This window comes from Vicugna pacos, chromosome 16 (assembly GCF_048564905.1).
Source record: "Vicugna pacos chromosome 16, VicPac4, whole genome shotgun sequence".
Taxonomy (NCBI): domain Eukaryota; kingdom Metazoa; phylum Chordata; class Mammalia; order Artiodactyla; family Camelidae; genus Vicugna; species Vicugna pacos.
The window spans coordinates 33,764,058-33,791,750 of record NC_133002.1 but is presented as its reverse complement, the minus strand read 5'-3'; the positions used below and the strand labels follow the sequence as shown (position 1 = coordinate 33,791,750).

The 27,693-nt window shown below is 43.4% G+C and overlaps 1 protein-coding gene across 3 annotated transcripts in view; it reads left to right on the top strand.

Moving 5' to 3' along the window:
- Nucleotides 1-26,619, top strand: part of WIPF2 (WAS/WASL interacting protein family member 2) — a 40,313-nt gene extending 13,694 nt beyond the window's left edge. For all 3 annotated transcript variants that reach the window (XM_072938749.1, XM_072938750.1, XM_072938751.1), the window contains exons 2-8: nucleotides 6,805-6,936; nucleotides 11,902-12,034; nucleotides 12,738-12,854; nucleotides 13,199-13,852; nucleotides 19,806-20,015; nucleotides 21,475-21,576; nucleotides 21,825-26,619. In XM_072938749.1, the coding sequence (XP_072794850.1) occupies nucleotides 6,874-6,936; nucleotides 11,902-12,034; nucleotides 12,738-12,854; nucleotides 13,199-13,852; nucleotides 19,806-20,015; nucleotides 21,475-21,576; nucleotides 21,825-21,865 (1,320 nt within the window). In that variant the 5' untranslated portion in view covers nucleotides 6,805-6,873 and the 3' untranslated portion in view covers nucleotides 21,866-26,619. The remainder of the gene's footprint in view (nucleotides 1-6,804; nucleotides 6,937-11,901; nucleotides 12,035-12,737; nucleotides 12,855-13,198; nucleotides 13,853-19,805; nucleotides 20,016-21,474; nucleotides 21,577-21,824) is intronic.
- The last annotated feature ends 1,074 nt before the right edge of the window (nucleotides 26,620-27,693 follow it).

Below are 27,693 nucleotides of genomic sequence, written 5' to 3'. Positions count from 1 at the left end.
TTTCCACGTCATTCTAGAAACCTGTTTGGCTCCTGCCGTTCGTTAGTGCCCTGCAGTGGCATGTGTGTGCTCTGAGGGAGCTCCTGGCTCTGCTCCCACGTGGGCTTCTGTGACTTAGGAACTGGGTGCCATTATGCCACCGTGGTCCTGAGCTCCCGCTTCCCTGTACTGCCCCGCTTTTCAGGAGTAAAGTTGAAGGGCAGGTGGACGGGTAGGCAGATTACCGTCAGGTGACTTTCAACCCTGGAAGGCTTCTAGTTAGTGCCGAGGTCCCTAGCTGTGCTCAAGCCAACGAGAGATCAGGTACAGTCTGTGGGATTCATGACTGAGAACTGACAGAACTTACTTTGGGTGTGAAGCTGTTGGCTTTGGTATTCTAGGCACACTGGGTGGAGAAGGATCCTACTTCTGGATTTGGAGCATGGCCTGTAAGGTGCAGGTTTCATCTCCTCCCACTCCTCTCCTCACCCTGTTCTAGCTGCCCTTGTATTTTTGTTTGTTTGTTTACCAGTTCTCTAACACTTCAAGTTCATTCCCATCTCAGGAGGTTTTCCCTTTGTTGTTTGTTCACTCTTTTTGGAATGCTCTTTCCCTAGATGTTCATAGGACTTGGTCTGCTCATGGAGAGACCCCTTTGGAGAGCCAGCCCCCAGCCTCCACCCTCTTTGGATATAAAAGAACACTTACCCTGCTCCTGCACTCTCCCTTTATGGTTCTCTTTTTTTCTTTCTCTTTATCGGTAACAGAGATATTGAGATTATATGTGTTTCCTTGTTTGTCTCTTCCACTAGAATGCAAACCCCAAGCCTGTAGAAAATTGTCTTATTCAGCCTCTAGAAGAGGATTTATCAACCTCAGCATTATTGGCATTTTTGGACTGGATAATTGTTGTGGGGGGGCTGCCCTGTGCATTACAGAATGTTTAGCAACATCCTTGTCTTTTATCCACTAGATGCCAGTAGCACCCCCAGTCATGACCGGCAGAGATGTCTATCTAGACACTGCCAAATGTCTCCCCGGCTGCAAGCTGTTGTTATAGAACAATGCTTTGAGATTTAGTGGGTGCTTAGTAAATATTTATTGAATGGATTAAGTGGTGGGTGCTCAATAATTATTTATTGGACGATAGATGAATTCATGAATGATTAAATTCAGCAAGTTAAAATATTTTGGAACACGGAACTACACATATATATAGCCTTGTGTTCCTTTCCTCTTTTCACAGATCTCTTCATTCTGCTGTCTTTTCCATTTCTGGTCCATCCTTCATTGTTTTTTTTTCTCCGCTCAGACTTGCTGGCTCTTTCAGACAACACTACTCTTAAATTTACTTCTGTTCAGTTCAACAAGTGATTATTGAGTCCCTATTCTATGCTTTAAAATAATAGGAAAGAACTGTAGAAGGATACAGTGCTGTCTGTGCTTAAGAGCTCATTGGATAAAATGAACATAGATACATGAAATTTTCCTCTAAAGTTTCTTAGTTCAAGGTGATGTCTAAACTGGTAGTAATGGACCACTGTAGGGTTATTTGAGTAGTACTTGTTAAGTGCTTATCAGAATGTGGTGATTGCTGTTGAATTTGGAATCCGGTTTTAACAAAAGTCCACCCATTCACTTTCTACTTATTTTTATTTCTTGCAGTTACCCTTGGTCTCTTGCTCTTAATTCTGTCTGTAACATGACTGAGAAATGTGCCTTTAAAGTGGGCTTGCTCATTTTGAACTTGTATGATGGAAATGTTTCTGTGGTTTTATTGAATGGTTGTGAACAGCTGATTCATCAATGGGTTTTTAGCATCCTTGCTTGGAAAGTGTTGCCACTCCACCTACATTAGGCAAGGCTTCTGGCTGGGGTGAAAATACACCAGACAAAAACCCCATTGTCTCTTATGTGACTTTCTTTGTCCTAGAGGAACTGATTTTTCTCTTTCTGCTGAACATTTATGTTCCATCTCTGATACTGTTAGGTTCCTTTTTAATTTGAACTGTGGGATCAGAAGAATTCCATTAGGGTGAACATCTGAAACTTTTTCCTCTTGAAGACACACACAACTGTCTTCTCTTTGGATTATCTGGAGACAGAGTAGGTAGAGCTAATAATGGTCTTTCAGAGAAATGTCTCTTTTACCTGTCTTTCTGTATATTGGGAAAAGTTTTAATAGGGTATTAAAGAATTGAACATGTATTTAAGAAAGGAGAGATAATTTTCTTATTGACATCCCCAATTCCTATTTATATGACTGATTCTTATAAGGTGAAACTAAGGCCCTTGAGACTTTGCTGAGGGATGCAACCTACTTAAAAAACTTTCAAAGTCAGTTTTTTTATTTTTCCTGTGGGATTTTGTTGGGTACTTCGGTACAAAAACTGTAATTTTACTCTGTAATCAAAGCTGAGATCAAAGAAAAGTGCTGTTACCTGAGGTTTCTCAGCATGAAAGTGGATGGCATTAAGAGTGAGATTTAAAATAAATTTTTTTTTCTTTTTAAAGTAACTTGTGATTGAAACCTGAATTTTGTAACAGCAGAATGCCATCTGAATAAAGGCCTCACATTGTTGTGGTAACTAGGATACCTCTTAGATCACTTTAAATATTTGAAAAAAGCAACAACTAAATTGGATTCTTCATTTATCAAATGTAAAAGACAGTAGTCAGTGTCTTCATCCTCAGCAAGTTTCCTGCTTCTAAAATGTAGGAATATTTGGAAATTGAATAGAGAAATAGGTTTTGTCTTTTGAGGAACAGAAGAAAGCGCTTTTTGAAAGTGCATTGCTTGAATTTTATGGAGACTTACCTTTAAATTCTGTGATAAATCTGACATCAAGAAGACTTGAAATAATACTCTCTGATCTTTATTTCAAAGAAACTGACTCCTGAGGATGTGAAAAGCTTATTATATCATGGTTTTTAAGATGGGCTTAAGAAGGGAATGAAAATTACTGTGTTGCTAAACTAGAGAGAACCTCAGAATATTTCTGAAATCAAGGACTGGGAAGAACACAGATGGTAAGACTTGTAGTTCTAATTTAATCGATCAGAAAGGAAATGCTTACTGAATTTTATGGTGAATGTGGTTTTTTTTCTTTTTTTAGTTTTAGCCCAGGTTTAACTTCAGAAATGTTAGATTCTTAAAATTGCAATATACAGGGCTTCCAGAAGGCCTGAATTTGTCCTTTGATTACTTTGTCTTTTTATCATAAAACTTCATGAACTGTTTTTGGTTCATTTGTTCTTAACTCAAAGCAGTTCTCAAAGCAGACCCTCTGCACTGGATTAGTGCTTGTAGTATCAATCCTAAATTAGTATGAATAAAGCTTCTTTGGGGAATCTTCAGGGAAAGGGAAGTTGTATTCATTAAAATTTATATAAATTGATCTGCACTTGGAAAACATACAGAGATCTGTTTGTAGTCTATCACTGAGTTAGGAATTTGGAACCAGTTGAGTTCTCATTTGGGGAAAAATCGTAGAAAGTTGCTAAATCCAACCAACTTCCAGTGGAGATTTTTTCATAGTGATTAATGAAGTAGAAGGGGATCAGAAAACCTGAGTTTGGGTCCTAACTGTGCGCGTTACTCTTGAGTGGTCTTGGGGGTCACTCCTGGAGCTTCAGGGTCTTCACCTGTAAAATGGAAGAGATCCTGCTCTGCTGTAGTGCGTCATCCTGTACTCACAGTCACTGATAGGAGGGTGTCTTGCCTGCAGTCTTTCTGGAGGAAGAAGAAAGATCAAGAGCCCCTGCTGATAGTCAACTCGAAAATCAGTCACTTGGTGAAAGTGATTTTTTTTTTTTTGGTGGATCTGTTTTGAAATTGGAGTTTGAATTGAGCCTATTCTAAGAAGGCATCTTTGACTGTGGAATGGTCTTTTGCAGTGGGTGACTTAAAAAACAGATTTGCCTTGCTGGAGAATTACTGCTTTGCCTGTTCAGTGACATTCATTATCAGGCATAAGCTTGTCCCTTTAGGTCATTTCTTACTCTGTCGTGTGTAGATTGGATCAACTGTGGATATGGAAAGAATTAGGGACTTGTCTGAATCTCTTTTCCAGGTCATTCTAGGAGACCATTTCAACCGTGACAAGGGCCAAAGTAGGCAGAACTGAAAACCCAGAAAAGGCAGGAACTGAGATGACTGGAGTTAGTTGTAAATGTTTGTTTCTGAATAGACGATTATTTTTTCTGTTTGCTGCTAGCTTTCTGTAAGAATGCTGTGGGGAGAGAGAGGAGAGAAGATTAAAAAGAAAAAACAGAATGCTGTGGGGACTTGAGTGAAACGGTCATAGTGAAGCCAGAGAATTCACATAGAAGGATGTTTTTTCATCTTCTCTATATGTTCTTTTATTTTAAACCCCTGCCTCTGGTGATAGATGTTCTGCTTATGAGGGTTTACTATTTTGATCAATTTTTCAAGCCTAGTATGTTAGATCCCTGACAAATAAAAGACTAGACTTAGCTCTGAAACCAGAAGCGAGAAGTTATTTCCCTTAGAGGGGAGTCAGCTGCTCGTTCCTTGAAGTGAGTTCAGACACCATTCCCCATGGGAACCACCTTGCCACTCTGCTGTCCAGTTCTTTGTCTGTGGTTGCAGCAGAAAGCTTTGCTGGGCAGCCAGCCCTTAGTGGCATTACACTGGAAGGAGTTTGGATTTTGAAGACATTCACAGTCATGTTTTTGATCATTCTGCTCGCCTACAAAGATTCATGGTTTTACAGAACCTTTGGAATATTTGCCCTTTCCTGTCATCTTTCCCAGGGCATTGAGAGAAGTGTTTAAGTGGTTACTTCTGTATTCACAGAAAGATTTTGATCACTCCTGTAAAGAGCTCAGAATCAAACCTCTGCAGTTACTTTGGCTTTAGTTTTTGGGGATTCAAGAAGTGGAATTTCAAAAAATTAGTGGGATTTCCTTGGTGTGACTTTTTGGAGGTAGTTACTGTTCTTGAGTTTTGGTTTTCTCTTTGTCGCCTACTTTAATGTCTTAGGGTAAGAGTTCCTTGGCTTGAGTCTCATATGTAAAATCAGGACCACTTATAGACTATAATAAGGAGAGAGCGGTATAGTTTTTGAGCGTTAAGTGTTAAGCCACTGAGAAGTAGCTGAATTCTCACATGGTATTTATGCTCTGATCACATTCCAGGGATGTGACTATACCAAGGGTTGGTAAACTTTGGCCCATGAGTCAGATCTGGTCCATGGCCTGTTTTGTATGACCCAATGACTCAGTAGTTTTTACATTTTAAAAATATTGTAAAAATAAGAGAATGAGAAGACAAGTTGCAGGCTGAGAGAAGATACTTGCAAAAGATACATCTAATAGACGACTGTTACCTAAAACATACAAAGAACTCTTAAAACTCAACAATGAGAAAACAAACAGCCTGATTAAAAACTGGGCAAAAGACCTGAACAGACACCTCACGAAAGAAGATACACATATGGCAAGTAAGCATTTGAAGATTCCAACATCATATGTCAGCTAGAAATTGCAGATTAAAACAACAGGATACTACCTACCACACGCCTATCAGAAAGACCAAAATCCAAAACGCTGGCAGTAGGAACTCTCATTTACTGCTGATGAGACTGCTGAATGGAACAGCTGCCTTGGAAGATATTTTGGCAGTTTATTACAAAACACACCTTTACGGTGTGATCCAGCAGTCATGCTCCTTGATATTTACCCAAATGAGTGCAAAACGTATGTCCTCACAGAAACCTGCGAAAGGATGTTTATATCAGCGTTATTCATAATTGCTAAGACTTGGAAGCATCCAACATGTCCTTCAGTAGATGAATGGGTAAACCAACCGTGGTACATCTGGACAGTGGAATGTTACTCATTGCTAGAAAGAAATGAGCTATCATGCCATGAAAAGACATGGAGGAAACTTAAATGCATGTTACTAAGTGAAAGAAGCCAGAATGAGAAGGGTATAATATACTGCCTGATTTCAACTATACAACGAGAGGAAAAGGCAAAAGTATGGAGACACTAAAAAGCTCAGTGGTACAGATAAAATAGATAATAACACATTTCTGCTGTACAGCACAGGGAACTATATTCAATGTCTTATAGCAACCTCTAATGAAAAAGAATGTGAAAATGAATATATGTATGTATATGTATGACTGAAACATTATGCTGTATACCAGAAATTGACACAACATTGTAAACTGTACTTCAATTGAAAAAACAGAAAGCTCAGTGGTTACCAGGGGTTCTGGGGCAGGAGGGATGAGTAGGCATAGCGTAAGAATTTTTAGGACAGTGAAACTATTCCGTACGATACTACAGTGGTGGATAGTTGTCATTATACATGTGTCCAAACCCATGGAATAAACAACACCAGGAGTGGACCCTAACATAAATAATGGACTCTGGGTGATAAAGAGGTGTCAGTGTAAGTTCATCTGTTGTAATAAATATACCACTGCAGGATGTAGATGGTGTGGGACACTGTAGTGTGAGGCCAAGGTTTATAGGGGAACTCTGTACTTTCTGCTCCATTTTTCTGTGAACCTCAAAACTGCTGTAAAAAAATAAAGTTTAAAAGATTGTCAAAACACAACAAAACAAAAGAATAAGGTGCGACAGAGACCATATGTGGTCTACAAAACCTAAAATATTTTTTATCTGGCCTTTTACAGAAAAGGTTTACTAAGCCTTGGCGTATATCACAGTTCAGCTAGGAGGGGAGGTGCCCAGTTTCTCTCTGATATCAGACCCTGTCCCATAGTTCTCCTGATCTCAGTGTCTCTCGTGGCAGAGTTCTTCTCATGAATTTATTTGTTTCATTTTCAGGTATATGAGTGACCTAAAGCTGCAGACTAAAACGGAGAGAGAGCAGTGCCAACTGCAAGCCGGGCAAGGATGCCAATTCCTCCTCCCCCTCCACCACCTCCCGGTCCTCCGCCACCTCCCACTTTTAATCAGGTAGGTAGCTCTTCCCCCCAGCTATCTCACAGCCTTTGTGGATACCTAGTGTACTCAAAGGCATGTGGTGTAAGAGGATGGAGGATAAGTAAGTAAAGTCTGTCTTCATCAACTAGTTCTCTGATTCCTGAGAAGTGCTCTTAGGACCATAATGTTTTGACTGTTTGTTTGTTTGTTTGTTTTTGTCCTGATTTAGTCTAAATGGGGATGTGGACAGGTGGCATTCAGAGTAGGAACTATTTGTTCTATAAATCTCAGTGTATCCTGTCTCTGACATCCCTGAGAAAAGAGATGGCAATTCCTAGTGCTTGTTTCTTGCTACCATTTCATCTCCTCTTCTGCTCCAAAGCCAAGTCCATCAAGTCTAACCATCCCCTTCCCAATCAAGAAAGAAAGGAGTTAATGGAATTAGTCAGAAGACTAAAGTTTCAATAATGGGAAGGGGGAAAAAAGCAGTGTGGCTTCTGAACCAAGAAGGCAGCCACCTTTACTATATCTGGGTTGTGATACCTGGAGTCACATGAGAAAGAAGGAACCTGGGTACTCTAACTCATTTTTGTAAAATGTGACTTTAGAGAACAAACACCCCAGAGGGGTGTTTGTGTGTGTGTGTGTGTGTGCTTAACAGATGAGAAATTTTGCCCCAAAGGGGAAGAGTGACTTACCTAGCTAATTTGTTTCAAACTGAGACTAGAGTTCAGGTCTGCCAACCTCTAGGTTTTTTCCTGTAACTTTTGGTGTTTAGACATTTTGTTTTGAGGATATGTAGGAATCCCCCTTTAGATGAACTTGTATGTGGAAGTCCAAAATAAGTGAAGTAGATAAAAGCAGAGGTGCTCTTGATACAGTGGGGTTCAGGGACCCATAGTATATTCACGCATCTCTGTTGCCTCTTGCACGACTGCCGTGCATCATGCCATCTTAGTCATCCAGCAGTAGCCTTTTGTTGGGGGTTTCCTGTGTGTCAGTACAATTTAGAAAAGCCACATAATTTTACTCTATACGTATATATTGTTTGATGCTTTTACAACCAGAATTTATTTATATAATTAAAAAAGAAGGAAAATGTGCAGATAAGCAAAAAGAAGCAAGTAAAAGTCATCTATAATACCATCACCCAGATACGAAACAGTTTCTGCCTTCAGGAGCTCCCAGTGGAATGAGTGAGACAGACAAGTCAACAGGCAAAACTTGTGCTACGCAGAGATAAATGGGGCCACAAAGAAAGGCACCTGACTAGTGGTCGGAGGGAGAGGAGGCAGTCAGAGAAGGCGGCAAGCGGGGAGATAAGCCTTGCGCTGAATCTTGAAGGATGAGTCGAGTTTAGCCAGAAAAAGAAGGGAGAGAAGAGGGCACTCGAAGTTGAGCAAGCAGAACGTGGAAGGGTGCTGTTTGTGAGAAAGCACAGAGGTTTGGATTATTGCTTAAAGGTGGTATGAGGGGTATAGGCGGAGGGTTTGGATTTTTCTCACAGTGGTGATGGGGAGATGCTGAAGTCTCTTCATCAGGAGTAACATGATCGGTTTATATTAGAAAGATCACTCTTAACAGCGTGGAGAGTGGATTGGGAGTTGAGACTAGAGACAGGGAGGTTGAGACTGGAGACGGAAGTCTTTTGCAATTGAAAATTGAGAGTCTGGACTAAAGCAGTGAGGATGGAGAGTGGGCACAAGAGACACTGAGAAAGTAAAATCTAACAGTCTGCTGACAGGGGGAAGAATGAGGAAGAGGAAGGAGATTTGAATGACTCTGGTTGGGGGACTGGCTGAATGATGGTGCTATTTGAAAGAGAAACGGGTTTGTGGAGGAGGGTATGAACTCAGTTTTAGACATGTTTAGTTTTCTCTTTACCAAAGTAATATGTTCAAGAAATGTATGAACTGTGGTAAGCAAAATGGAGCAGTTACCCATAATCCAGCCACTCATCACAGTTTTGTGTGCCCTTCTCTTCCCTCCCTCCCTCTGTATCTTTCTACTTTTCTTTTTTTTTTAATTACCTTTATTATGATATGATACCTGGACAGTAAACTACACATATTTCAGAAATACAATTTGATGAATTTTGACAGATACCCATGAAACCACCACCACAATCAAGATAGCTGACATTTCCATCACTCCCCAAGCAGTGCATATTTTGAATTCCTGATTTATCCCTTCCCACCTCCTTTACCCCCAGGTAACCATAAGTTTGTTCTCTGTGTCTGTGAATCTGTTTCTCTTTGGTAGATAAGTTCATTTGTGTCCTTTTTTTAAAAAAAAATCCACATATAAGTGATATCATATGGTATTTTTCTTTCTCTTTCTGACTTAACTTCACTTAGAATGACAATCTCTAGGTCCACCCATGTTGCTGCAGATGGTATTGTTTTATTCTTTTTTATGGCTGAGTAGTAGTCCATTGTGTGTGTGTGTGTGTGTGTGTGTGTGTGTGTGTGTGTGTGTGTGTGTGTGTGGCGCGCGCGCGTGTACACAACGTCTTTATCCAGTCATCTATCAGTGGACATTTGGATTGTTTCCATGTCTTGGCTATTGTAAATAGTGTTGTTATGAACATTGGGGTGCATGTATCTTTTTGAATTATATTTTCCTCTGGATATATGCCCAGGAGTGGGGTTGCTGGATCATATGGTAAGTCTGTTTTTAGTTTTTTGAGGAATCTCCTTACTGTCCTCCACAGTGCTGCACCAGTTCTTTCTACTTTTCTTTAAAATAAAAAGAGGTTGTGCTTTATATACATAACTGATTTCTTATCTGCTCTTCTTACTCATTAATCCATCACGAATGACTTGTGATGTCATTAAAATAGTTAGTGATATCATTAAAGTTCTTTATTGTACTAAAAATGGAAAAAACTAGAGAATACCAATAAACATAGAAAATGTTGAACTACCTATAGTTAACCTTTGTTAACATTTTGTATGTTTTACATATTTATTGTAGGCACACTAGAAAATAATACAGACAAACATAAATAATTATTACCCAAAATTAACTTTTGCTAGCATCAGTGTATATCCTTCCAGAAATTTTCTATATGTGTGTATCTTTTTTTCTTCCAAATATAAGCCAGCTACTATTTATCGAGCTCTTACTATATACCAGCCACTGGGTTGGGTTCTTCAAAAGTGTTAATTCTCAAAACTACTCTATGAGCTAGAGTCTGTTGTTACTCTTGTTCTACAGAAGAGAAGACTGGAATCACGCTGTGTGTATTGTTTTATAATATTTTTTTACTTGATGGTGTCAAGCATTGACTTCCATGAAAGCTGTTTACTTCTACATTTTTAAGCACTTGACTGGCATCCATTGTGTGGTTATACCATCGTTGTTCTTGGCTGAACTGTTAGGTTACTTTCAGCTTTATGCTGTTACAAACCAGTTTTTGCTATTACTGTCGTCTTCGTGCATGTCTCTAATTATTGTCTTAAAGTCGGAACCTGGAAGTAGAAGTCTTGTGTTAGGCTTTTGAAAGATTTTTAATACATAAATTACTTTCTAGAAAAATCATACCAATCTGTCTTACCCCAGGGAGTAGAAAAGAGTACCTGTTTTCCTGAATCCTTGTGCCCACCGCAGGATGGTTATTTCTGTATGTTTTTGAACATCTTCAGTGTGCCAGGCACTGTGCAAGCCAGTGGTCCCTACCTTTATGAAGCTAGCAATCTCTCTTTATAATTTGAACCTCACCAGTTTCATCTATAGATAATGATACTGTTTACACTGCTTTTTTTTTTTATTTATTATGGTTGAAATTTTTTTTCATATTTGCTGGCTCTTTTGACGTCTCTCACACAATGTTGTTTGCATCTTTTGCTTATTATCCTGTTGATTTCTAAGTCGTTTTTATATGTTAATGCTCTAGAGATTTAGGACAGTGCCTTTGTTTCTATCATATGTTACATTTGTCACAGACAATTTTCCTTCCCATGTGTCATCTGCTTATTATGTTCCTAAGTAATTCTTAGTAAGCAACTATGTTAATCTTTTCCTGTATTTTGGTTGTCTTGCTTAAAAAAGTCTTCCCTTACTTATTTTTTCCATATAGTACTTCTGTGATTTTATTGTTTCTGTGATTTTATTTTTTTACACTTAAATTTTATAATTCAGCTAGAATTTGTTTGAGAGTAAAGTTATGAGGTAGGTATTTAACTTCATTATTTTTTTCTAAGAATTAACCAGTTGTTACACCTTGTATTTAATAATCTGTCTTTTCTGCCCTGGTGAAATACACTTTTACTGTTTCTTGTATAGAGCTAAGCCTGCTTATGGACTTTCTGTTTTGTTCCATTTATCTAGTCGTCTGTCCCTGTGCCCCTGTTGTAGCTGATCATAGGAACAGTTCACGATTTAAGTGAGATAAACACAGAGAACACACTTTACAGTTACCAGAGGGTAAAAGGGGTGGGAAGGGATAAATCAGAAATTCGAAATTTGCACATCTTGGGGAGTGATGGAAATGTTAGCTTGATTGTGGTGGTGGTTTCATAGGTGTATACATCAATCAAAATTTATCAGATTGTACATCTGAAATATGTGTAGTTTACGGTACAGGAATTATACCACAATAAAGGTGTTTAAAAAAAGTTTAACAGACAATGAAAGTAATGTGCTTAGCACAATGCCTGAGATATAGTAGCATATAGTAAAATAAATGTTTGCCTTATGTTGATAATACACTTAGAGCATCAGATGTAGAAGCCTAACACATAGGTACTCAGTAGGTGTCAGTGCAGGCCTCCTATCAGAAGCTTCTGAAGAGGCGAGAGACCTATACCCTTTACAGTAGGTACCACACGAGAAGAAGTTCCAATAAGGATGATAATGGACATTGATGCTGTCGTTTGGCATGTGTATCTTCCTAGGTTAGACAGGCATCTCAGGGAATCCAGTTGACTTATGACATTCATCGTGAGCTTGTGATGAAGGGGACTGTTTAGGGTGAACTTACATTTCTCTCTTCAGGCAAACACTGAGCCGCCCAGGCTGAGTAGAGAGGAGCAGCGGGGTCGAGGTGCTCTCTTACAGGACATCTGCAAGGGGACCAAGCTGAAGAAGGTGACCAGCATTAATGATCGGAGCGCTCCCATCCTCGAGAGTGAGTCTGAGCTTCTCTCCTAGTGACCTGGGGACCCCAGAACTGACTTGGAGACTAGGCGGGGCTGTCACTTTTATTGTTGGATCCTGAGTGGGAGAGTTTTGTCTTGGGATGTTCTTTGGCCGTCTTCCCATCTCTTCATTGGAATACCTTCAGAATTTCTGTTTGACCTTTGAGAAGCCTTCTTAGGGTCTTAAGCCCCCCATCTCCTACTGTCACTAGTGCTTTTAGGGCACATCCTTGGCTGCTCTGAGGAGACCACCACAGTCCTATAAACCACTCAGCTAAAGCCAACGATGATTTTGTAATTGCTACAAGTGTTCATTCTGGAGGGCCTCTGAGGGTTCTTCTCACACCTGGGTCCCTGAGCCATTAGCCTCCTCACCACGTGGGACTTGGAGAGGAGAGCCTGAAGAAGTCTGTTGAACATGTCTTTATCCTGGTTATCTGTCCGCCCTAAATAAAGGAAGGCTGGCTCCTCATTCCTTTTGTTCTCTCTGTCGTCACAGCACAGTTTCATCCCCAACCCCACGAAGCTGTGGAGCAGAGAGGCCCATCTTTCTATTTCAGTGGAAAGATGAAAGCAGTATTGGTTTGTTTGCAAATTTAAGCCCAGATAGAGGAGAGGGGTTTCTCCTCGGTATTGACTTGGTCACCAGCTTCAGAGCACATGAAATGAAAATCCTAATGGTATGCTTTCCAGAACCCAAAGGAAGCAGTGGTGGTTATGGCTCTGGAGCAGCTGCCCTGCAGCCCAAGGGAGGTCTCTTCCAAGGAGGAGTGCCAAAGCTCCGCCCTGTGGGAGCCAAGGATGGTTCAGGTATCTGATAAGTACTTCCTTAGGCTATTTCCCAAGAGCATTCGTTTCTGCTGGGCCATCTGTGGTTGAGGAGTATGGCAAAGGTGGGAGAGGGGAGGAGTGGGAGCAGGGGCAGAGTTACAGGGTGGAATAAAGCAAATCTGAGGGATTAAATAAAAATGCATTCAGCTTGTATTAGCAGTCTTTGTGACTGGGCCCAGAGCTCGGAACTGGGTTCAAACCCAGAACTGTACAGGGACCTCCCCTGCAGCTGTGCAGGTTGCACTGAGGAGGCGGGGTGACATGGAAATGCTGACCAATGTATGTCTAGTTCTGTTGACCGGTGCTGTCTGGTGTATTTGTAGAGAGCCTAGCTGGTAAGCCAGCCCTCCAAGTCCCCAGTTCTCGAGCTGCTGCCCCAAGACCTCCAGTGTCCACAGCCAGCGGACGCCCTCAAGATGATACAGACAACCGAGCCTCACTCCCAGAACTGCCCCGGATGCAGAGACCCTCCTTACCGGACCTCTCTCGGCCTAATACCACCAGCAGTACGGGCATGAAGCACAGCTCCTCGGCCCCTCCTCCACCTCCCCCAGGACGGCGTGCCAACGCCCCCCCTACACCTCTGCCTATGCACAGCAACAAAGCCCCGGCCTACAACAGAGAGAAGCCCTTGCCGCCCACGCCGGGGCAGAGGCTTCACCCTGGTCGAGAGGGACCTCCTGCTCCACCCCACGTCAAGCCACCTCCTTCCCCTGTGAATATCCGAACGGGACCAAGTAGCCAGTCTCTGGCTCCTCCTCCTCCGCCTTACCGCCAGCCTCCTGGGGTCCCCAATGGACCCTCCAGTCCCACTAACGAGTCAGCCCCTGAGCTGCCACAGAGACACAATTCTTTGCATAGGAAGACACCAGGGCCTGTCAGAGGCCTCGCGCCTCCCCCACCCACCTCAGCCTCCCCCTCTTTACAAAGTAATAGGCCACCTCCCCCAGCCCGAGACCCTCCCAGTCGGGGAGCAGGTAAGTGCTTTTTTTTCCTATCATCCTGAGAGATGAATTTATCTTTTCTCTTCATCCTTTCTGAACTGAAGAAGAATTCACTTTCTCATTCAACAGATTTTTATGTGTGTCAGACTGTTGTAAGGGAAACAGCAATATATACAAAAGATAAAAAATCCTTTTTTCCTTGACAGTCAAGCAAATAAATTAGTAAAAAAAAAATGCATATACACACACGGACGCGTGCGCGCACACGCACACACACACACAGAGTATATAAATGGTGTAGAGAAATACAAAGCAGAGAAGGGGATGGGATATACTGGGGTGGGGATGAGGTAATATTTTAAATTGCAGGAGTGAGGGTAGGGGTTGAGTCAGGGAAGGCCTTACGGATAAAGTGACAGTTTGGCAAAGACTAAAGAAAGTGAGGGAGTAAGCTAAGCAAGCCCTGAGGGCAGCAAACACAAAGGCCCTGAGACTGGGGACAGCAAGGAGACCGCTGTGGCAGGACAAGAATGAGTGAGGGGCAGACTGGCAGGACATGGTGGTCAGAAAACTAGATTCCATGGGGGAACACTGCCGGGCTTTGTGAAGACTTTGGGTTTTACTCTGTGTGAGATAGGGAGCCACTGTGGGGGTTGGAACTTGAAATTGATTTACCTTTTGAAAAGGTGACTGGCTCCCGTGTTGAGAACAGATCGCAGAAGGAAAGGAGACCACTTAGGAGGCTAGTGCATTAAACTTGATAGATGGGTAGGATCACGGCAGGTCTGGTGGAAATTGGCGTTCAGTTTTGGATGTCAAGTTTGAGATGCTTGGTAGACATCCAAGAGGAAATAACGAATTGGTGATTGGCTATCAGACTGTGAAGTTCAGGAGAGGTCTGGGCTAGAGAGAGAAATTTGAAGGATATTGAGAACCATCGGTAGGGTAAGGTCACCTAGGGAGGGAGTGTGGATAGAGAAGAGGTGAGGCCTTCTTACTTGAGTGGTCAGTGATCAGAGTACTAAACAGGAAGCTGAGAAAGGGCCTCTAGTGAGGAAGAACGGAGGAACGCCAGGAGAGTGATGGAGAAACTCCAAGGTGGAGTGAGTGTCAGCTGGGTCCTGTGCTGCTGGGTCAGGTAAGTTGAAGACTGAGAATGACATTGGTCTCTGATCATGGGAGTGATTTTGGGGACACTCCCCCAAACAAAATGGGACCCTTTTGGGTAGTTTTAGTGGAGTGGTGGAGGAGGGAGGGTGAAGGTGAGGGTTCAAGAATGCAGGAATAGGAGAAGAATTGGTGAAGATAACAGTATTTAAATATAGAAATCTCTTAGAGAGTTTGCTGTAAAGGGGGATGGGGGCTCAGGTACATGGAATAGTTGCTGGAGGAGGATGTGAAATTGAGGATTGCCCCCCCAACACACGTGATGGGAGATATTTCAGCATCTGTTTGTATGCTGATGGAATGATCCAGTAGAGTCGGGGAAAACGGCCTGAGGAAAGTCACTGGGGAGGCAAGAAGGAATGGATTTTGATCCACAGGTCAGAGGTTGCCCTTAGATAAGAAAACAGGTAGTTCTTTCCTGGTGACAGGGGGGCAGGCAGAGCCTCTCGTGAAAGCAGGTGGGTGGTGTGTGTATGGTAGGAGCATGTGGAAGGTTTCTTCTGATTTTTTTTCCTTCAGTTTTCTTGGTGAAATTGAAAGCAAGGAGATACGCTGTGAATGAGGGGAAAGAAATAGATTTGAGGAGAGAGAGAAGAGGACACTAAATGGTCATCTGGGAGCGTGGGAGAGTGAGTGGAGGAGGGAAGCATGCTCAGATCACCAGCAGCGCGAAAGGCCCACTTGAGCTCAGAGGCCACACATGTAAAGTGAGAGTCCTCAGCTCAGCATGTGTTCAGCTGTGCATTTGCAGGTAGTGCGTTGGGGTCAGAGTTGCGTGTAACCAGGGTGAGCGTTTGTTAGGCACGTGTGACTATCAGGGAGAACAGGGCAAGGGAGTTCAGGGTGTGTGTAAAGGAGCGATTGTAACGAGGGACCCTGGTCCTAAACTGAGTAAGGAGGGGATCAAGGGACCCTGGAAAAGGTGGAAGAGGGTGTGTGACCTTACAAAGCAGCATGACTGGAAGTGAAGAATGAATGAGACCAGGAGGGCTCTCTGGGGCCTTCTTAGACTCAGGAATTTTGACTCCCATATTCTGTTACATCATTTGACTTGGAGCCGCACCCTCTGCAAATGGCTTTTGAGCTTTGCTTTTAAATAGTCAGTCCCTGCAGTTATAGATGAGGTCATTAATGAAGCAGGTATGTCATCAGGAAACTTGGATTAAAAGCCCATTAACTGAACTGCTGCTGAACGAGGCACACAGAGAATTGTATTCAGGAAGCTGGCAGCCCACGTCAGGGAGTCCCCTGGGAACTGGGCACATTGCCCAGCCTGTGTCTCCCTGGCTTTACCTGTAAGGCTATAGTCCTAAAGTGACCTTTGACTTTACAAACTTTAGGGATTAAAAAAAAAAAATGACCCTTTATCTGAGCAGAGCCTGTCTCTTTCTAACCCCAACCAGGAATAGAAGCGGAGAAAAATGTAATTTCTGTGGGTTGATCGGAGTTGTTTTAAATGTCTGCAGACTTCTTGCTTCCCACTCCTCAGGCCTTTCTTTGTGGTTTCTTTAGAAAATGTGAAGTTATGAGCCTTGTTCTGTTTGCTAGCCATCACCAAGCCTGAGGCCTGGCACGAGCCTCAGCCTGCTTTCTGTGTCAGTAACCAGGGCAGCAGTTCTTGAGAGTGATGCACTGAAAAAGAAAAAAAAAACATTTAATCAGAGATCTTTCGAACACTGGCTCTATTTGTTTTGTGATATGGGGCGTATTCACTCTGAGTCTCTGAGTTTGTTTCTGCATCTGTAAAATGGTGTTCACAGTACCTTCAGAGGGGGTCGTAAATAAAAGAACACATAAAAGTGCTTCATAAACTGTGGTGTGCTGTTAGTGGTTTTATGCAGAGGACATCCAGGTAGTTTTCATCTCTATTAATAAATCATATTGTGATAACAGTATGAGATATTAGACTTTTGTTTCTCTAAGAATTTACATTTGAAAGATTACTTTTATTTACAAATTTACAAAATTTACAAAAATACTTTTAGTATTTAATTTATAAATAATTTATTATTTAATTTATAGAAATGCCTTGTCTTTCCCCCCACTGGGGGAAGTAATTAGGTTTGTTTATTTTTTGAGGCGGTACTGGGGTTTGAACCCAGGACCTTGTGCATGCTAAGCATGTGCTCTACCACTTGAGCTATACCCTCCCCCTTAGAAATGCCTTTATTTACAAATTGTTTATGTTTGAAAATTACTTTTGCCTTCCTGGGGTGCTCAGGGACCCAGAAATCCCTCATAAGTGATCCATAGAGTTTGTTTCCTGAATTTTTCCTGCAGAGTAAAACAATATTTTTAAGGGAATTTTTTTTGTTTTTCAAAGAATAGGATACCATCATGCTTTCCTCAAAATTGGCTTTGTCTTGGATTATAAAAGTCCGTCTTCCCATCCCAAGGCTTCTTTTGCACACTGCTTGTTTCTTAGGGTCCCAACTCTGCCACTTGAAATAATCTTAAAACTGGATGTTACAGAGAGCCCAGAAACTTCTTAGAGATAGCAGAGCCTGGTTGGGATGATTGACTGTAAGGGAGGGCACTGGAGGAGCCAAGCTGGTGGTTCTTGGTTTGGCTCCATTTTGCCTGTCCAGGTTGGCTCTAATCACTGCCACCTGCTCAGTATCTCACTGCTGTCCTTTGAGCTTGGTTAATCCTGTCTACCTTACTCCTCCTGGCCCCACCCTAGCAGGAGAGGGAGACTCCCAGGACCCTGAGAAATCTGAGGGAAATATTTTGAAGATAACCTGAAAAAGCTTCCATTTGGGTAGATTTGAAATGAAAACAGAGTTCAGAAATCTGGAGATTTCTCTTTAAGTATTGCGTTTAATGGCCCCTGTCCATACTTAAACAGACCTTGAAGAGTGAGGAAGAGTTGACATTCTGAGCGTGTTTTATGGGAAGCTAAAACTAACATTTACGGTGCCTACGGTGCCAAACTCCTTGTCTGTACACATCATCGCATTACTGTTTCATCCTTAACTAATGATCACTCTACAGAAATTGACAGTAATTCAGAAGAAATATTAATATATCCCCTTATTACTAAAACAGTGTTGTCTGTTAAACTAAGCAGTCTCTCCATGTACTGTTTAGGGAACAGCTGCTTATTGGATGTGGCCTAGGTACCAAAAGACACACTTCCATCTCACTGGGTTACACATGTGTTGGGGAGATACTTAATACTTGCGGTAGTTATGAAAAGCAGTAGGTAGCAGCTTTCTTACTGTGAGAGAGCAGCAGAAGTGTGCTGGGTCTGTTAGGTCCATGACCTTAGACAAATAACTTGAGTCCCAGTTTTCTCATTTGTGAAATGGGGATAATACCACATAATTTTGCACGGATGGCTAGAAGAATTTTTAAAGATTTAATGCATATAAATACCCAGAACAGTGCCTGGAACATGATGGATACCAAATACTTGGTAGCTGTTGTTGTGGTTAGTTAGTGAAAAGCATAGAAATAATGTAACTTGAACACATTAGAACCTGTCCCAGCGATGTTCAGTATGCTTTTGACGTTACCTTATGCTTAGCGGCAAATTTTCTGTCTTTTAAGGGTGAATTTGATTTTGGAAAATGGCCAAAAATCAGAGTCATTGTAGGTACAGATATTTTTGTTGGTGGTGCGACCTGAGAAATGGGATGTGACCATCTGGTAATATTTATTACAGGCTTTGGAGACAGTTCCAAAAGAAGTGTTCCCAATTTTTTTGAACAATGAGCCTATCATTGGAAATATGTGATCTTTGCAGATGAACCTACTATATATGTAGTTTGAAAATCGCTCATTTCAGTCTGTCCTACTAAGTGCTAGGAGGAGTGTCATAGCCCATAAATGCTGCAGGAGGGCAGAGGAAGAGGGAACCAGACCAGAGTGGGTTGCTTTGGGAAAGCCTTGAGAAGCTGGGACTTGAGTTGAACCTCAAGGGAAAGGTAGGATTTGGAGTCAGAGAAGAGGGATGGCATTTCTGAGTATTTCGGGGGCGTCACAAGAGCAAAGCAGATGTAATTCGGTTTATTCAGCTAATGTTGATGGAGTACCTACCATGTGCCGTACCTCTGGCTGAGCTTGGGAACTCAGATGAATAGACACTGCTCTGACTTTTGAGGAATACTGGGGAGAAGCGTGTGTGATAATTATAATACACACAGTAGAGTGGTAGAGAGATACAAGGCGACAGTGGCAGGGCAGAAGAGTGTACCTAATCCAACATACAGGGAAGGAGTCAAGGAAGGGAGAAAGGAGGTGAGATCAGGCTGACTGACGTGGTAGGTTACTGTGTAAGAAAGGAAAATGATTGGGTGAGATCCAGTCAAGGTGGAAGCTAAGGATTTGAAACTTCACAATGTAGGAAACACAAAGCCCTTGAAAAAGTACGAGCAAGTATTTTGGGGGAGATTAGAGAGTTGATGGTAAGCAGAACGAATTGGAAGGGTAAGAGCAGAAGCAAGGAGAACATTTGAGAGGCGTTTTGCAGCAGAATAGGCTAAATGTGAGAAAGCCCTGACTGAGAAGAATGGAGGAAGGCATGGAAAAGCAGAGGAAAAAAATCATCAAGAACAAGTAGAACTCTTGACTGACATGTCATGGGAAATGACAAGGAGTCATGTTTATAATGAACTTTGGCATCTGGGAGAATGGTCATGTTGTTAAACAGGAATGAGGAGAGGGTGAATATGATATTTAACATGCTGCTCGGAGACTCACAGAGCCTGGTCCTTTGGGAAAGCACCGAGGCCCTCTCTTAGCCCATGTCTCTCAACCCTCCCTGCCCCTCACCATCTCTACATCCAGACCTAACTGCTTTGGGTTTTCATTGCAGCTCCTCCACCCCCGCCACCCATGATCCGAAATGGTGCCAGGGATGCTCCCCCTCCCCCTCCCCCATACCGAATGCATGGGTCAGACCCCCCGAGCCGAGGAAAGCCCCCACCTCCGCCCTCAAGGACGCCAGCTGGGCCACCCCCTCCTCCTCCACCTCCCCTGAGGAATGGCCACAGAGATTCCATTACCACTGTCCGATCTTTCTTGGGTAAGTACCTAGCTGTTTCAGTCTCATAGTTCCCGTGGTGACCTCACTAATTTCAGTGGCCCCTGTAGAGTGGGAGTGGAGGCTGGGTGTCCTCTGTGTACTGCAGTTCCTCTCCTGACTGTCCCTCAGACTTCTGGGTCCCATCATTGACATCCCTTTCCTTAGGCGGAGTCTAGACCTGGTTCCTTTGGGATAGTTTGAAGTAAAAGCAACAGTGATTGTGCTAACTCTAAAGCCATTCTCTTACTCCCCAAGCCTTACTATTGTGGTGAGCTTTTAGGTCAGAGAGTGATCCTCTTCAGGATTATTGAGACAGGAATTGCATATCGTCCCAGGAAAAAGAGCTCCTTTCTGACCCTTTAAAAACAAAACACTCTGTATACAATATTATCTAATAATCCAAAGCCACTGACGAGCTGCGTTACTTTGAAGAAGTCACTTCATTTTTCTGAACCTCACTTCCCTTATCTGTGGTGCAAGGAGATTGACTAGATCAGGAGTGGGTCAGGTTAACTTTTCCAAGGTTATAAATGAATCTTAGGCCCCACCTAAGAGAGACTAATTCATTAGGTCTGGGATGGAGCGCTAAGTAAAGGTTGTCCAGAGGGTGTTGTCAGACCCTTTGTTGACGTCTAGAAAGATCTGTGTACGGCCCTGTAGATTCTTTTGTTTGTTTTATGAGTGGAAGATAGTTAGGTTCATTTATTTATTCTATTTGGAGAACGCACTGGGAATTGAACCCAGGGCCTCATGCATGCTTAAGCACACACTCTACCACTTGAGCTATACCCTCCCCCTGTAGATTCTTTAATGGTTGACTCTTCTCTGCTCCTGCCCTCATCTGTTTCTGTTAGGTGGACCAGTATTTTTTCTTTGAAAATATGCCCTTTGGAATGTGGTCAAGCCACACGCATAGAGGGACCATGGAGAGTGGGCGTGGGGGCCACGACCTGGCTTTCCCAACCATGTGGCAGAGCTAAATGAGGGTAGCCTGGGCCAGAAGGGAATTATCTGGTCAGATCTCTCACTAGCTGGTGACAGATATTCCCGTGTTAGCTTAATTTCTGCCAGTTTGTGGATTCAGTTCAGTTGGTTTCCTTTGGTGATTGTCTGTAGGATGACTGTGTTACTGAAACACAGAACTTTATTTCCTCCTCCTCCCATGCAAACAGCTGGGCTCCTTCCCTGGTATGTGCCTGGTTTTTGGTGAAAAGATGTAAAGAACTAGTACAAAGACTCACTTCTTAACGTAAAGAGCCTTTGAACACATCCTCTGTGCTTGCGAGATGCTGAGAGTAATTCCCTTCCTGTGCTCATGAACCTTGCTTTCGTGGGCAAGGCCAGCCCTCTTGGTACATCAGAAAGCACGGGGGACTAGTCCAGGGAGGGTCAGACCTGGCGCAGAGGCGTGGGAGCACGAGGAAGGGTGACAGGAATTAACACTCTGTTCCTTCTGCAGATGATTTCGAGTCAAAGTATTCTTTCCATCCAGTAGAAGACTTTCCTGCTCCAGAAGAGTATAAACACTTTCAGAGAATTTATCCCAGCAAAACAAACCGAGGTGAGAAAGAAGAGTCATGAAAGTTCTTCCATGATTGCTGAGGATGTAGAATTGGTGTACTTTTCTTAGGTTAAAATTAGCTTCCTCATCTGCATTTTCTTAAAAAAACAACAAAACCTCATCCCCAGATTGTAAAGATTAGCTTAAAGAGTCTGTCTCAAGCCTGTCTCTCCTTTTAGGAATGTTTAAGGTATTCAGGGTCTGGTGGGTGACCTTGTGTATGTGGTTTTTATTTTTTATTTTTTCAGCTGCCCGTGGAGCCCCACCTCTGCCACCCATTCTCAGGTGAAGCCTGGCTTGGTCCTGTTCCTCAGGAAAAGGATGGACCCTCTCTTCTTCTCAGATGGTCCCTTCCATTCCCTGGAAACCTGCATGACAGCTCCTAACGTGTTTCTCCAGTGCAACCGACCTCTAGACTCCAGGCGTCCTCCCAGCTCACCTCCATCTATGCATCTCATCTCTGGACTTGGTGACTGGACTCTTCACATTGACAGTAGGGTCCCAGACCCTGCATCCATCCCTCCTCTATGAGCCCCGCTAGCCATATGAGGAAGAAGCTTCCGTGTGTCCTGCTTTCCTCCTGGGGAAAGGTGCCTTGTTGTGATGCATTAACTCATTGTTGGGGCAGGGTGGAGAAGGGGACCCCTACCTTCTCCTGCCACTGTTGGGGGAGCTTGGCGGGTTTATTATATTTCATTAGTTTATGAGGCTGGCATGAGCAGGACTTCGAGGGGAGGGGATGGGCATTTTGAGTGAAACAGGAAAGGAGTTTGCAGAGAAGTGATCTGTTTTAAAGGTCACGTTTGGAGAATGGGCAAGGAAATGGGTCTGCTTTGATTCGTAGCGGTTATTTTGGTTTTGCTCTCACCCCACCCCACACCCCTACCCAGAAGTAAGTTGAAGATAACACTAAATACTAATCACTTGAACTAAACATGTAATAAAAAGGGTGAAATAAACTAAGGATCCATTAAGAGCCAGTCAGTTCCTCCGCAGCACAGGGACCCTCTGGGGCTCCCTGCTCCTCTTCCTCAGGTGCTGAGGCTGAGGGACCTCAGCCTCTCACCACCTGTCCCCTAAGGGAACAGTCCCTTTCATTCATTCGTTACTGATTCACAAGCCCCAGAAACCTCTAGTGAGAGATAGGAAGATAGGACCTTGGCCTTAACCTTGACCATGAGGCTGCCTCAGTCTTTTCTGCCTGGCCTGGAAGGCCACTGACCTTTCAATCCTGTTCAGAAACTTCAGCCTGCGATGAATGCTCCAGGATGACACAGAAGGGAAGGGTGAAGCAGCTCGGGAAAGAGACCAGCTCTGCAGGCTAGGAAAGACTTGAATGGCCCACTCATTCTGAAGGTCACAGCCCATCTGACTGAGCAGGCTCTCCCTGTTCCTTTCTCCAGCACTCAACCCCCAAGACTGCAGGGGTTCACACAGCAGAGTAGAGAAGGGTGAGGAAGCTTATGGGGTAGTCAAAGACCCCTCTGTGCCAAGAAGCACAAAAATTTTGGTGAGGTGTATGTCAGTCCAGCCGATCTTCCCAGGCAGCCAGCAATATGTCGTTTCGTCTTCCAGGTTCTCGTTAAAGAGCACAGAGGAAAGGGAGGTTCCCAACCTACGTAGGAACTGAGCTTGGATCGTGGTGCAGGGACTCGCCCTTCTCCTGCAGCACGGTGGAGCGCCTGGGCTCCACGCACCAGATGGTTTGGTTTACTCAGAGTTTGGAGTGAGAGCAGAGAAGCCATGGCTGTTCCTTGGAATGGAAAGTCAGTGGAATGTTTCACCAGATACATCCAAGGCTTAAACTGCCTTAGGGGCCTTTCCAATCTGTTGGGTCGCAGACTAAGGGTCTGTATATGGTGCCCAGTGAAACCCAGGTCTTCCCAAGGCTAGATAAGAGAGCTCACAGCTTGGGTTATTTCTGTGGGGTCTGCAATCCTTGGCTGTCCCCTGGACTTCAGGGCAAACCATGATTAGGTCTGTCACTAGATTTTTTCTAATCAGTCTTTATTTATCATTCTTATTTTCAAATCTGTTAGCAGTTACCTCCCAGCCTGTAGAGCTGAGAGAGGGGACGCTAGTGGAGGGAAAAGGAGAGAGTACAAGACCTGCTACTGCAGCAGACTTCCAGGGTAGATGCTGACCGGTTACTGAACTTGGACTGTGAAGTCTTCCCATTTATTTTTGAAATGGGGATTGATGCCTTTTGTACAACGTTATCAAAGTGTATCTTTTCTCCCCCCTCTTTACTCAAACATGGATCATCAAAACAAGCATCACGTGTAAAAGCCAAATCCCAGCTTTTCATTGGGGCTGGTATCTTCCTCCCTTGTGACCTGCTGCCCACCATAGTCCCCAGCATCGGGACCGTGTCACATGGGTCTTGATTGTATCTTCATTTTCTTGGCCTCATGAAAAACGGCCTGGGACTAGATCTAGTCTGGTGGATGTTCTTCAGAGCATGCTGATGACCCCAGTACCTATTTCAGTGTCTTTGCCTTATACATTATTTGGTCCCTCTGTTAATAACAGATTTATTATCATGTGTATTTACTATTGAAGAATGGGACTGTGACCCTCGTAGTTACTGATCTATTTTGTATGCTGTAAAAAGCTTGTAATACAGGTTTAAGGTGGGCTGGCTGCAAGAGCACTAAAACTTCTCACCTTTTAAACTGCTCTTTTTATCTGCTTGTGGGAATGCCGTCTCTTCAGTGGAAGATTGGGTGGTCTCATGTTGAGGCTGTTGCCCAGTCCCGTTAACCCCCTTGTCCCCTCCCAGCAGGAAGAGACCTTGCCCAACCAAGCATCAGGAAGCTGTGTTAAAAGCCCCTGCGTGGGTTTGGTTTTATGATGTTTTTCTCTCGGGGGGAAAAACTTAATAATTGTTTCTTACTGCCCTTTCTGGGAAACAGGGCAGTGGCCTCCAGGTTTTTAAATGAGCTAGGTGCCCCTGTTCCCCCTTTTCTCTGGTCACCAAACCTGGATCATAGCACTTTGATACGCCAGGTGTGGTTTTCTCTCACGTGGGGATTCCCTCCAGTGGCAGAGCCGGGGCCCGCAGACTGAGAGCACGTAGGGTGCTGTCCCACCTGACGGACGTGAGGCGCCCATCTCCAGAAATTCACCCCAGCCCTGGCCACAGGCAGAGGCAAGAAGGCTAGCCGCTGGCCACTGCCCTGGGGGCATCCCCTCACCCCGTAGCTTCCCAACTTGAAACCCAGATTTACCTCCAGGGAGAGGTGAGATAAAATTGTAAATAGACTTGCTACAAAGCAACTCAGGGTTGGGGTGTGTTTTAATTCTCCTGATCACTTGAAATAATCTGTAGGCTGAGTGCTTATGGGAGTGGGGGAGAAGTGTGACTCCAGGGTCCTTCCCTTCTGCAAAGCTCTGGGGGTGGAGTGTAGGGCATCTGAGGCCCTTTGATAGCACTACACCGAGCTGTCTGTTCTGGAAACCCAACCTACGATCAACTGCAGATCAGATTCTTCACATTCCAGTTGTGGTCTTTCCTTCCCTATTGAATCTCAATCCCTGGCTATCTGTGGTCAAGGTGGCTTTCTTTAGGCCACTCTGATCTAGGGAATGGGAGGCGTTACAACTCTGCCTTCAAGATTCATCTCTTAAAAACAAAATGAAACAAAACTCCAACCACCTTCAAAACACATACAAAAAAAAAAAAAGGATAACTGTTTAACCGAAGGAAGGGTTTGGTTCCATTCAACTCCACGTTCATTGTGCCTTTACTTGTGTTAGATTTCTGTGCTTTCTTCCTCTCTCCCTCTTTGAAGCAATTAAAATCTTCCTTGATAACTGCTGTTTCCTTCTTTCTACTCGTTTCTAACAACTTAGTGGGTTCCCTCTCGGATTGTCTTAAATTTCATCCCACTGGTGGCAGAGGGGGCCGTGGCTTGTTGTCTCGTGTCCTTTCCCAGGGCGACCAGCATGGGAACCATAGTCAACACTGAATAAAAGACTAGAGTGACACGTGCGAAGAGTGTGTGTGTGTGTACGTGTGCGTGCGTTCCTCTTTGTCCGCATGTGGATCAGTTTCTTTTAAAAAATAATTTATTGTACGATTTCTTTTGGAGTTGTTTCTGATTACAGTGCTCCATCTCCTGATTAGCATTGATTTTTTTTTCTTCCCCCTTCTACAATGTATAATCTGGTCTCAGGTTGGATTCTTTGGTACATTTCTTTCTCCTGGATGCCGTGCAGTTTAATTAAACCTTGCTTAAAAACAAAAACAAAAAACCTGAAAAACTGTGTACTCTGTCTGGAATACCGCCGAGAGTGGTGGCGCAGAGGGGAATGGGTCTGTCACCTCAGGTTAGGGTAGTGGTTTGGACTCCAGATCCTCCGAGAAACTAGATAAACTAAGGGCAGAAGCCTCTGCGGCTTCTTGAGAGTTTTCTCTCCTCTCCTGCTGTGTTTTGAAAATCACAGTCTAGTTAGCTGTGCTGACTGGGTGATTCTGAGAGAGTTGGTCCTTACTTATGTCTGCCACCTAACTCCCCTCTGCCCAGGGTTTCCAGGAACCCAGGAGACCCTGTGACCTGTCTTTATATCCCTAATGGTTCTTTGCACCAGTGTGCACGGTAGCTTCTCACACCGAGGTGTGAAGAAGGTGAGGGCAGAGCATACAGACTGTGTCTATTTTTATGTGGGTGGTGGCTTTTTTTTCCTTCACTGCTTTTTAAGTTGAAACCTTAGCTGGCTTTCTTGAACTTTGACTTGAGGTGTAAAAATTGAACCAGACAGTCTGTGCTTACAGAGGTCAGCTGACATAAACACCACTAAGACTTAATGAGCTTAACTTGCACTTTCATCACTAGCAAAGGTCTTGAAATTATTTCCCATACTGATTCATATTGGGTGTATGTCTGAGTCACTCTCACATAATTTAGATATAAAAACCTAGGGGGGGTGGAAAGGCTGCCTTTCATTTTCATCCATACTTGCCAGATTGGCTGAATTCCTGATTATTTGACCCATCATTGTTATTAATATGATTAATAAACTACCTATTTATTGATTTAATTGTTCCTCCTGTGAATTTGAATAGCCCTCAAATGGCATTTGCCTAAATGACCCTCAACTGCCTAAACCAATAAGCTTTTTCTGTCCTACTGGGACAGTAGTGCTAGTCTGTATGTGTGGGCATGCACCCACCAGTGCACACAGGTGTTGACACAGACACACAAAAGGATGCTGGACAGGTCCTTCGTGTGTGATTTGATTCCTTCCCCCATGCTACTGTGTATAAATTAGCAAGTGATAAGGACACTAGGTTAACCACTTCAATTATGAATGAGACATAGCTGCTTATGGTGAATGTGCCTCTTGAGTATTTCCTGGCCTAAACCAGCCACAAACTGCAACTCACTGCAAGGAAGCTGCCTGTCTCAGACTTCCTGTTATTCTGCAGACAGAGGTAAGAGAACTAAGATGTCAACCTCAGGATCCTAACCACCCCAGAGGATAACTGTGGGGAAATGCCTCATCTTTGGGATCACCAGAGCCCAGGCTGGATCGGTTTCATACATAATTGAGTTCATCCTCTACTCCTAGGTTGAGTGGTGTGACATTTAAAGGACTATATGCTATCTGACCACAAAAGTTCATGCAAAAGATGGATATCCACTTGGCAGGAATGTCCTTTCCATTCACTCAGCCAAGCATTTATTGCATACTCTGCCAGGCACTGACAATATGAAGATGAAAAGGACATGGTCTTTGCTTCCAAGGAGCTGAGAGTCTAGCAGAAGACTTCAGGACAGCCACTGGGAAAAACCTATGCGGCTTATTAAAAGGCTTTATGGTAACCAGCCAGGGAAGCCAGGTGAGTGGCATTCCAGATGTAGGAAACAGCACAGACAAAGGCACAGAAGTGAGAAACAGAACGATGGTATGCTCGTCATGTTGCTGGAGTACTGGAAAGAGAAAAAGCTTCAAGCAAGTAACCTTAAAAAGAGGCCTTTCAACTTGGACATTCTGTGATTCTCTGTCTGCTTCCACAACAGTCATTTACTTGTGTAGGATTTTCTTGGGCCAGTGCTGTATTTTCTGGCGAATGTTTTCACAGACTCCATCCAATGTGCACATGAAGTACCC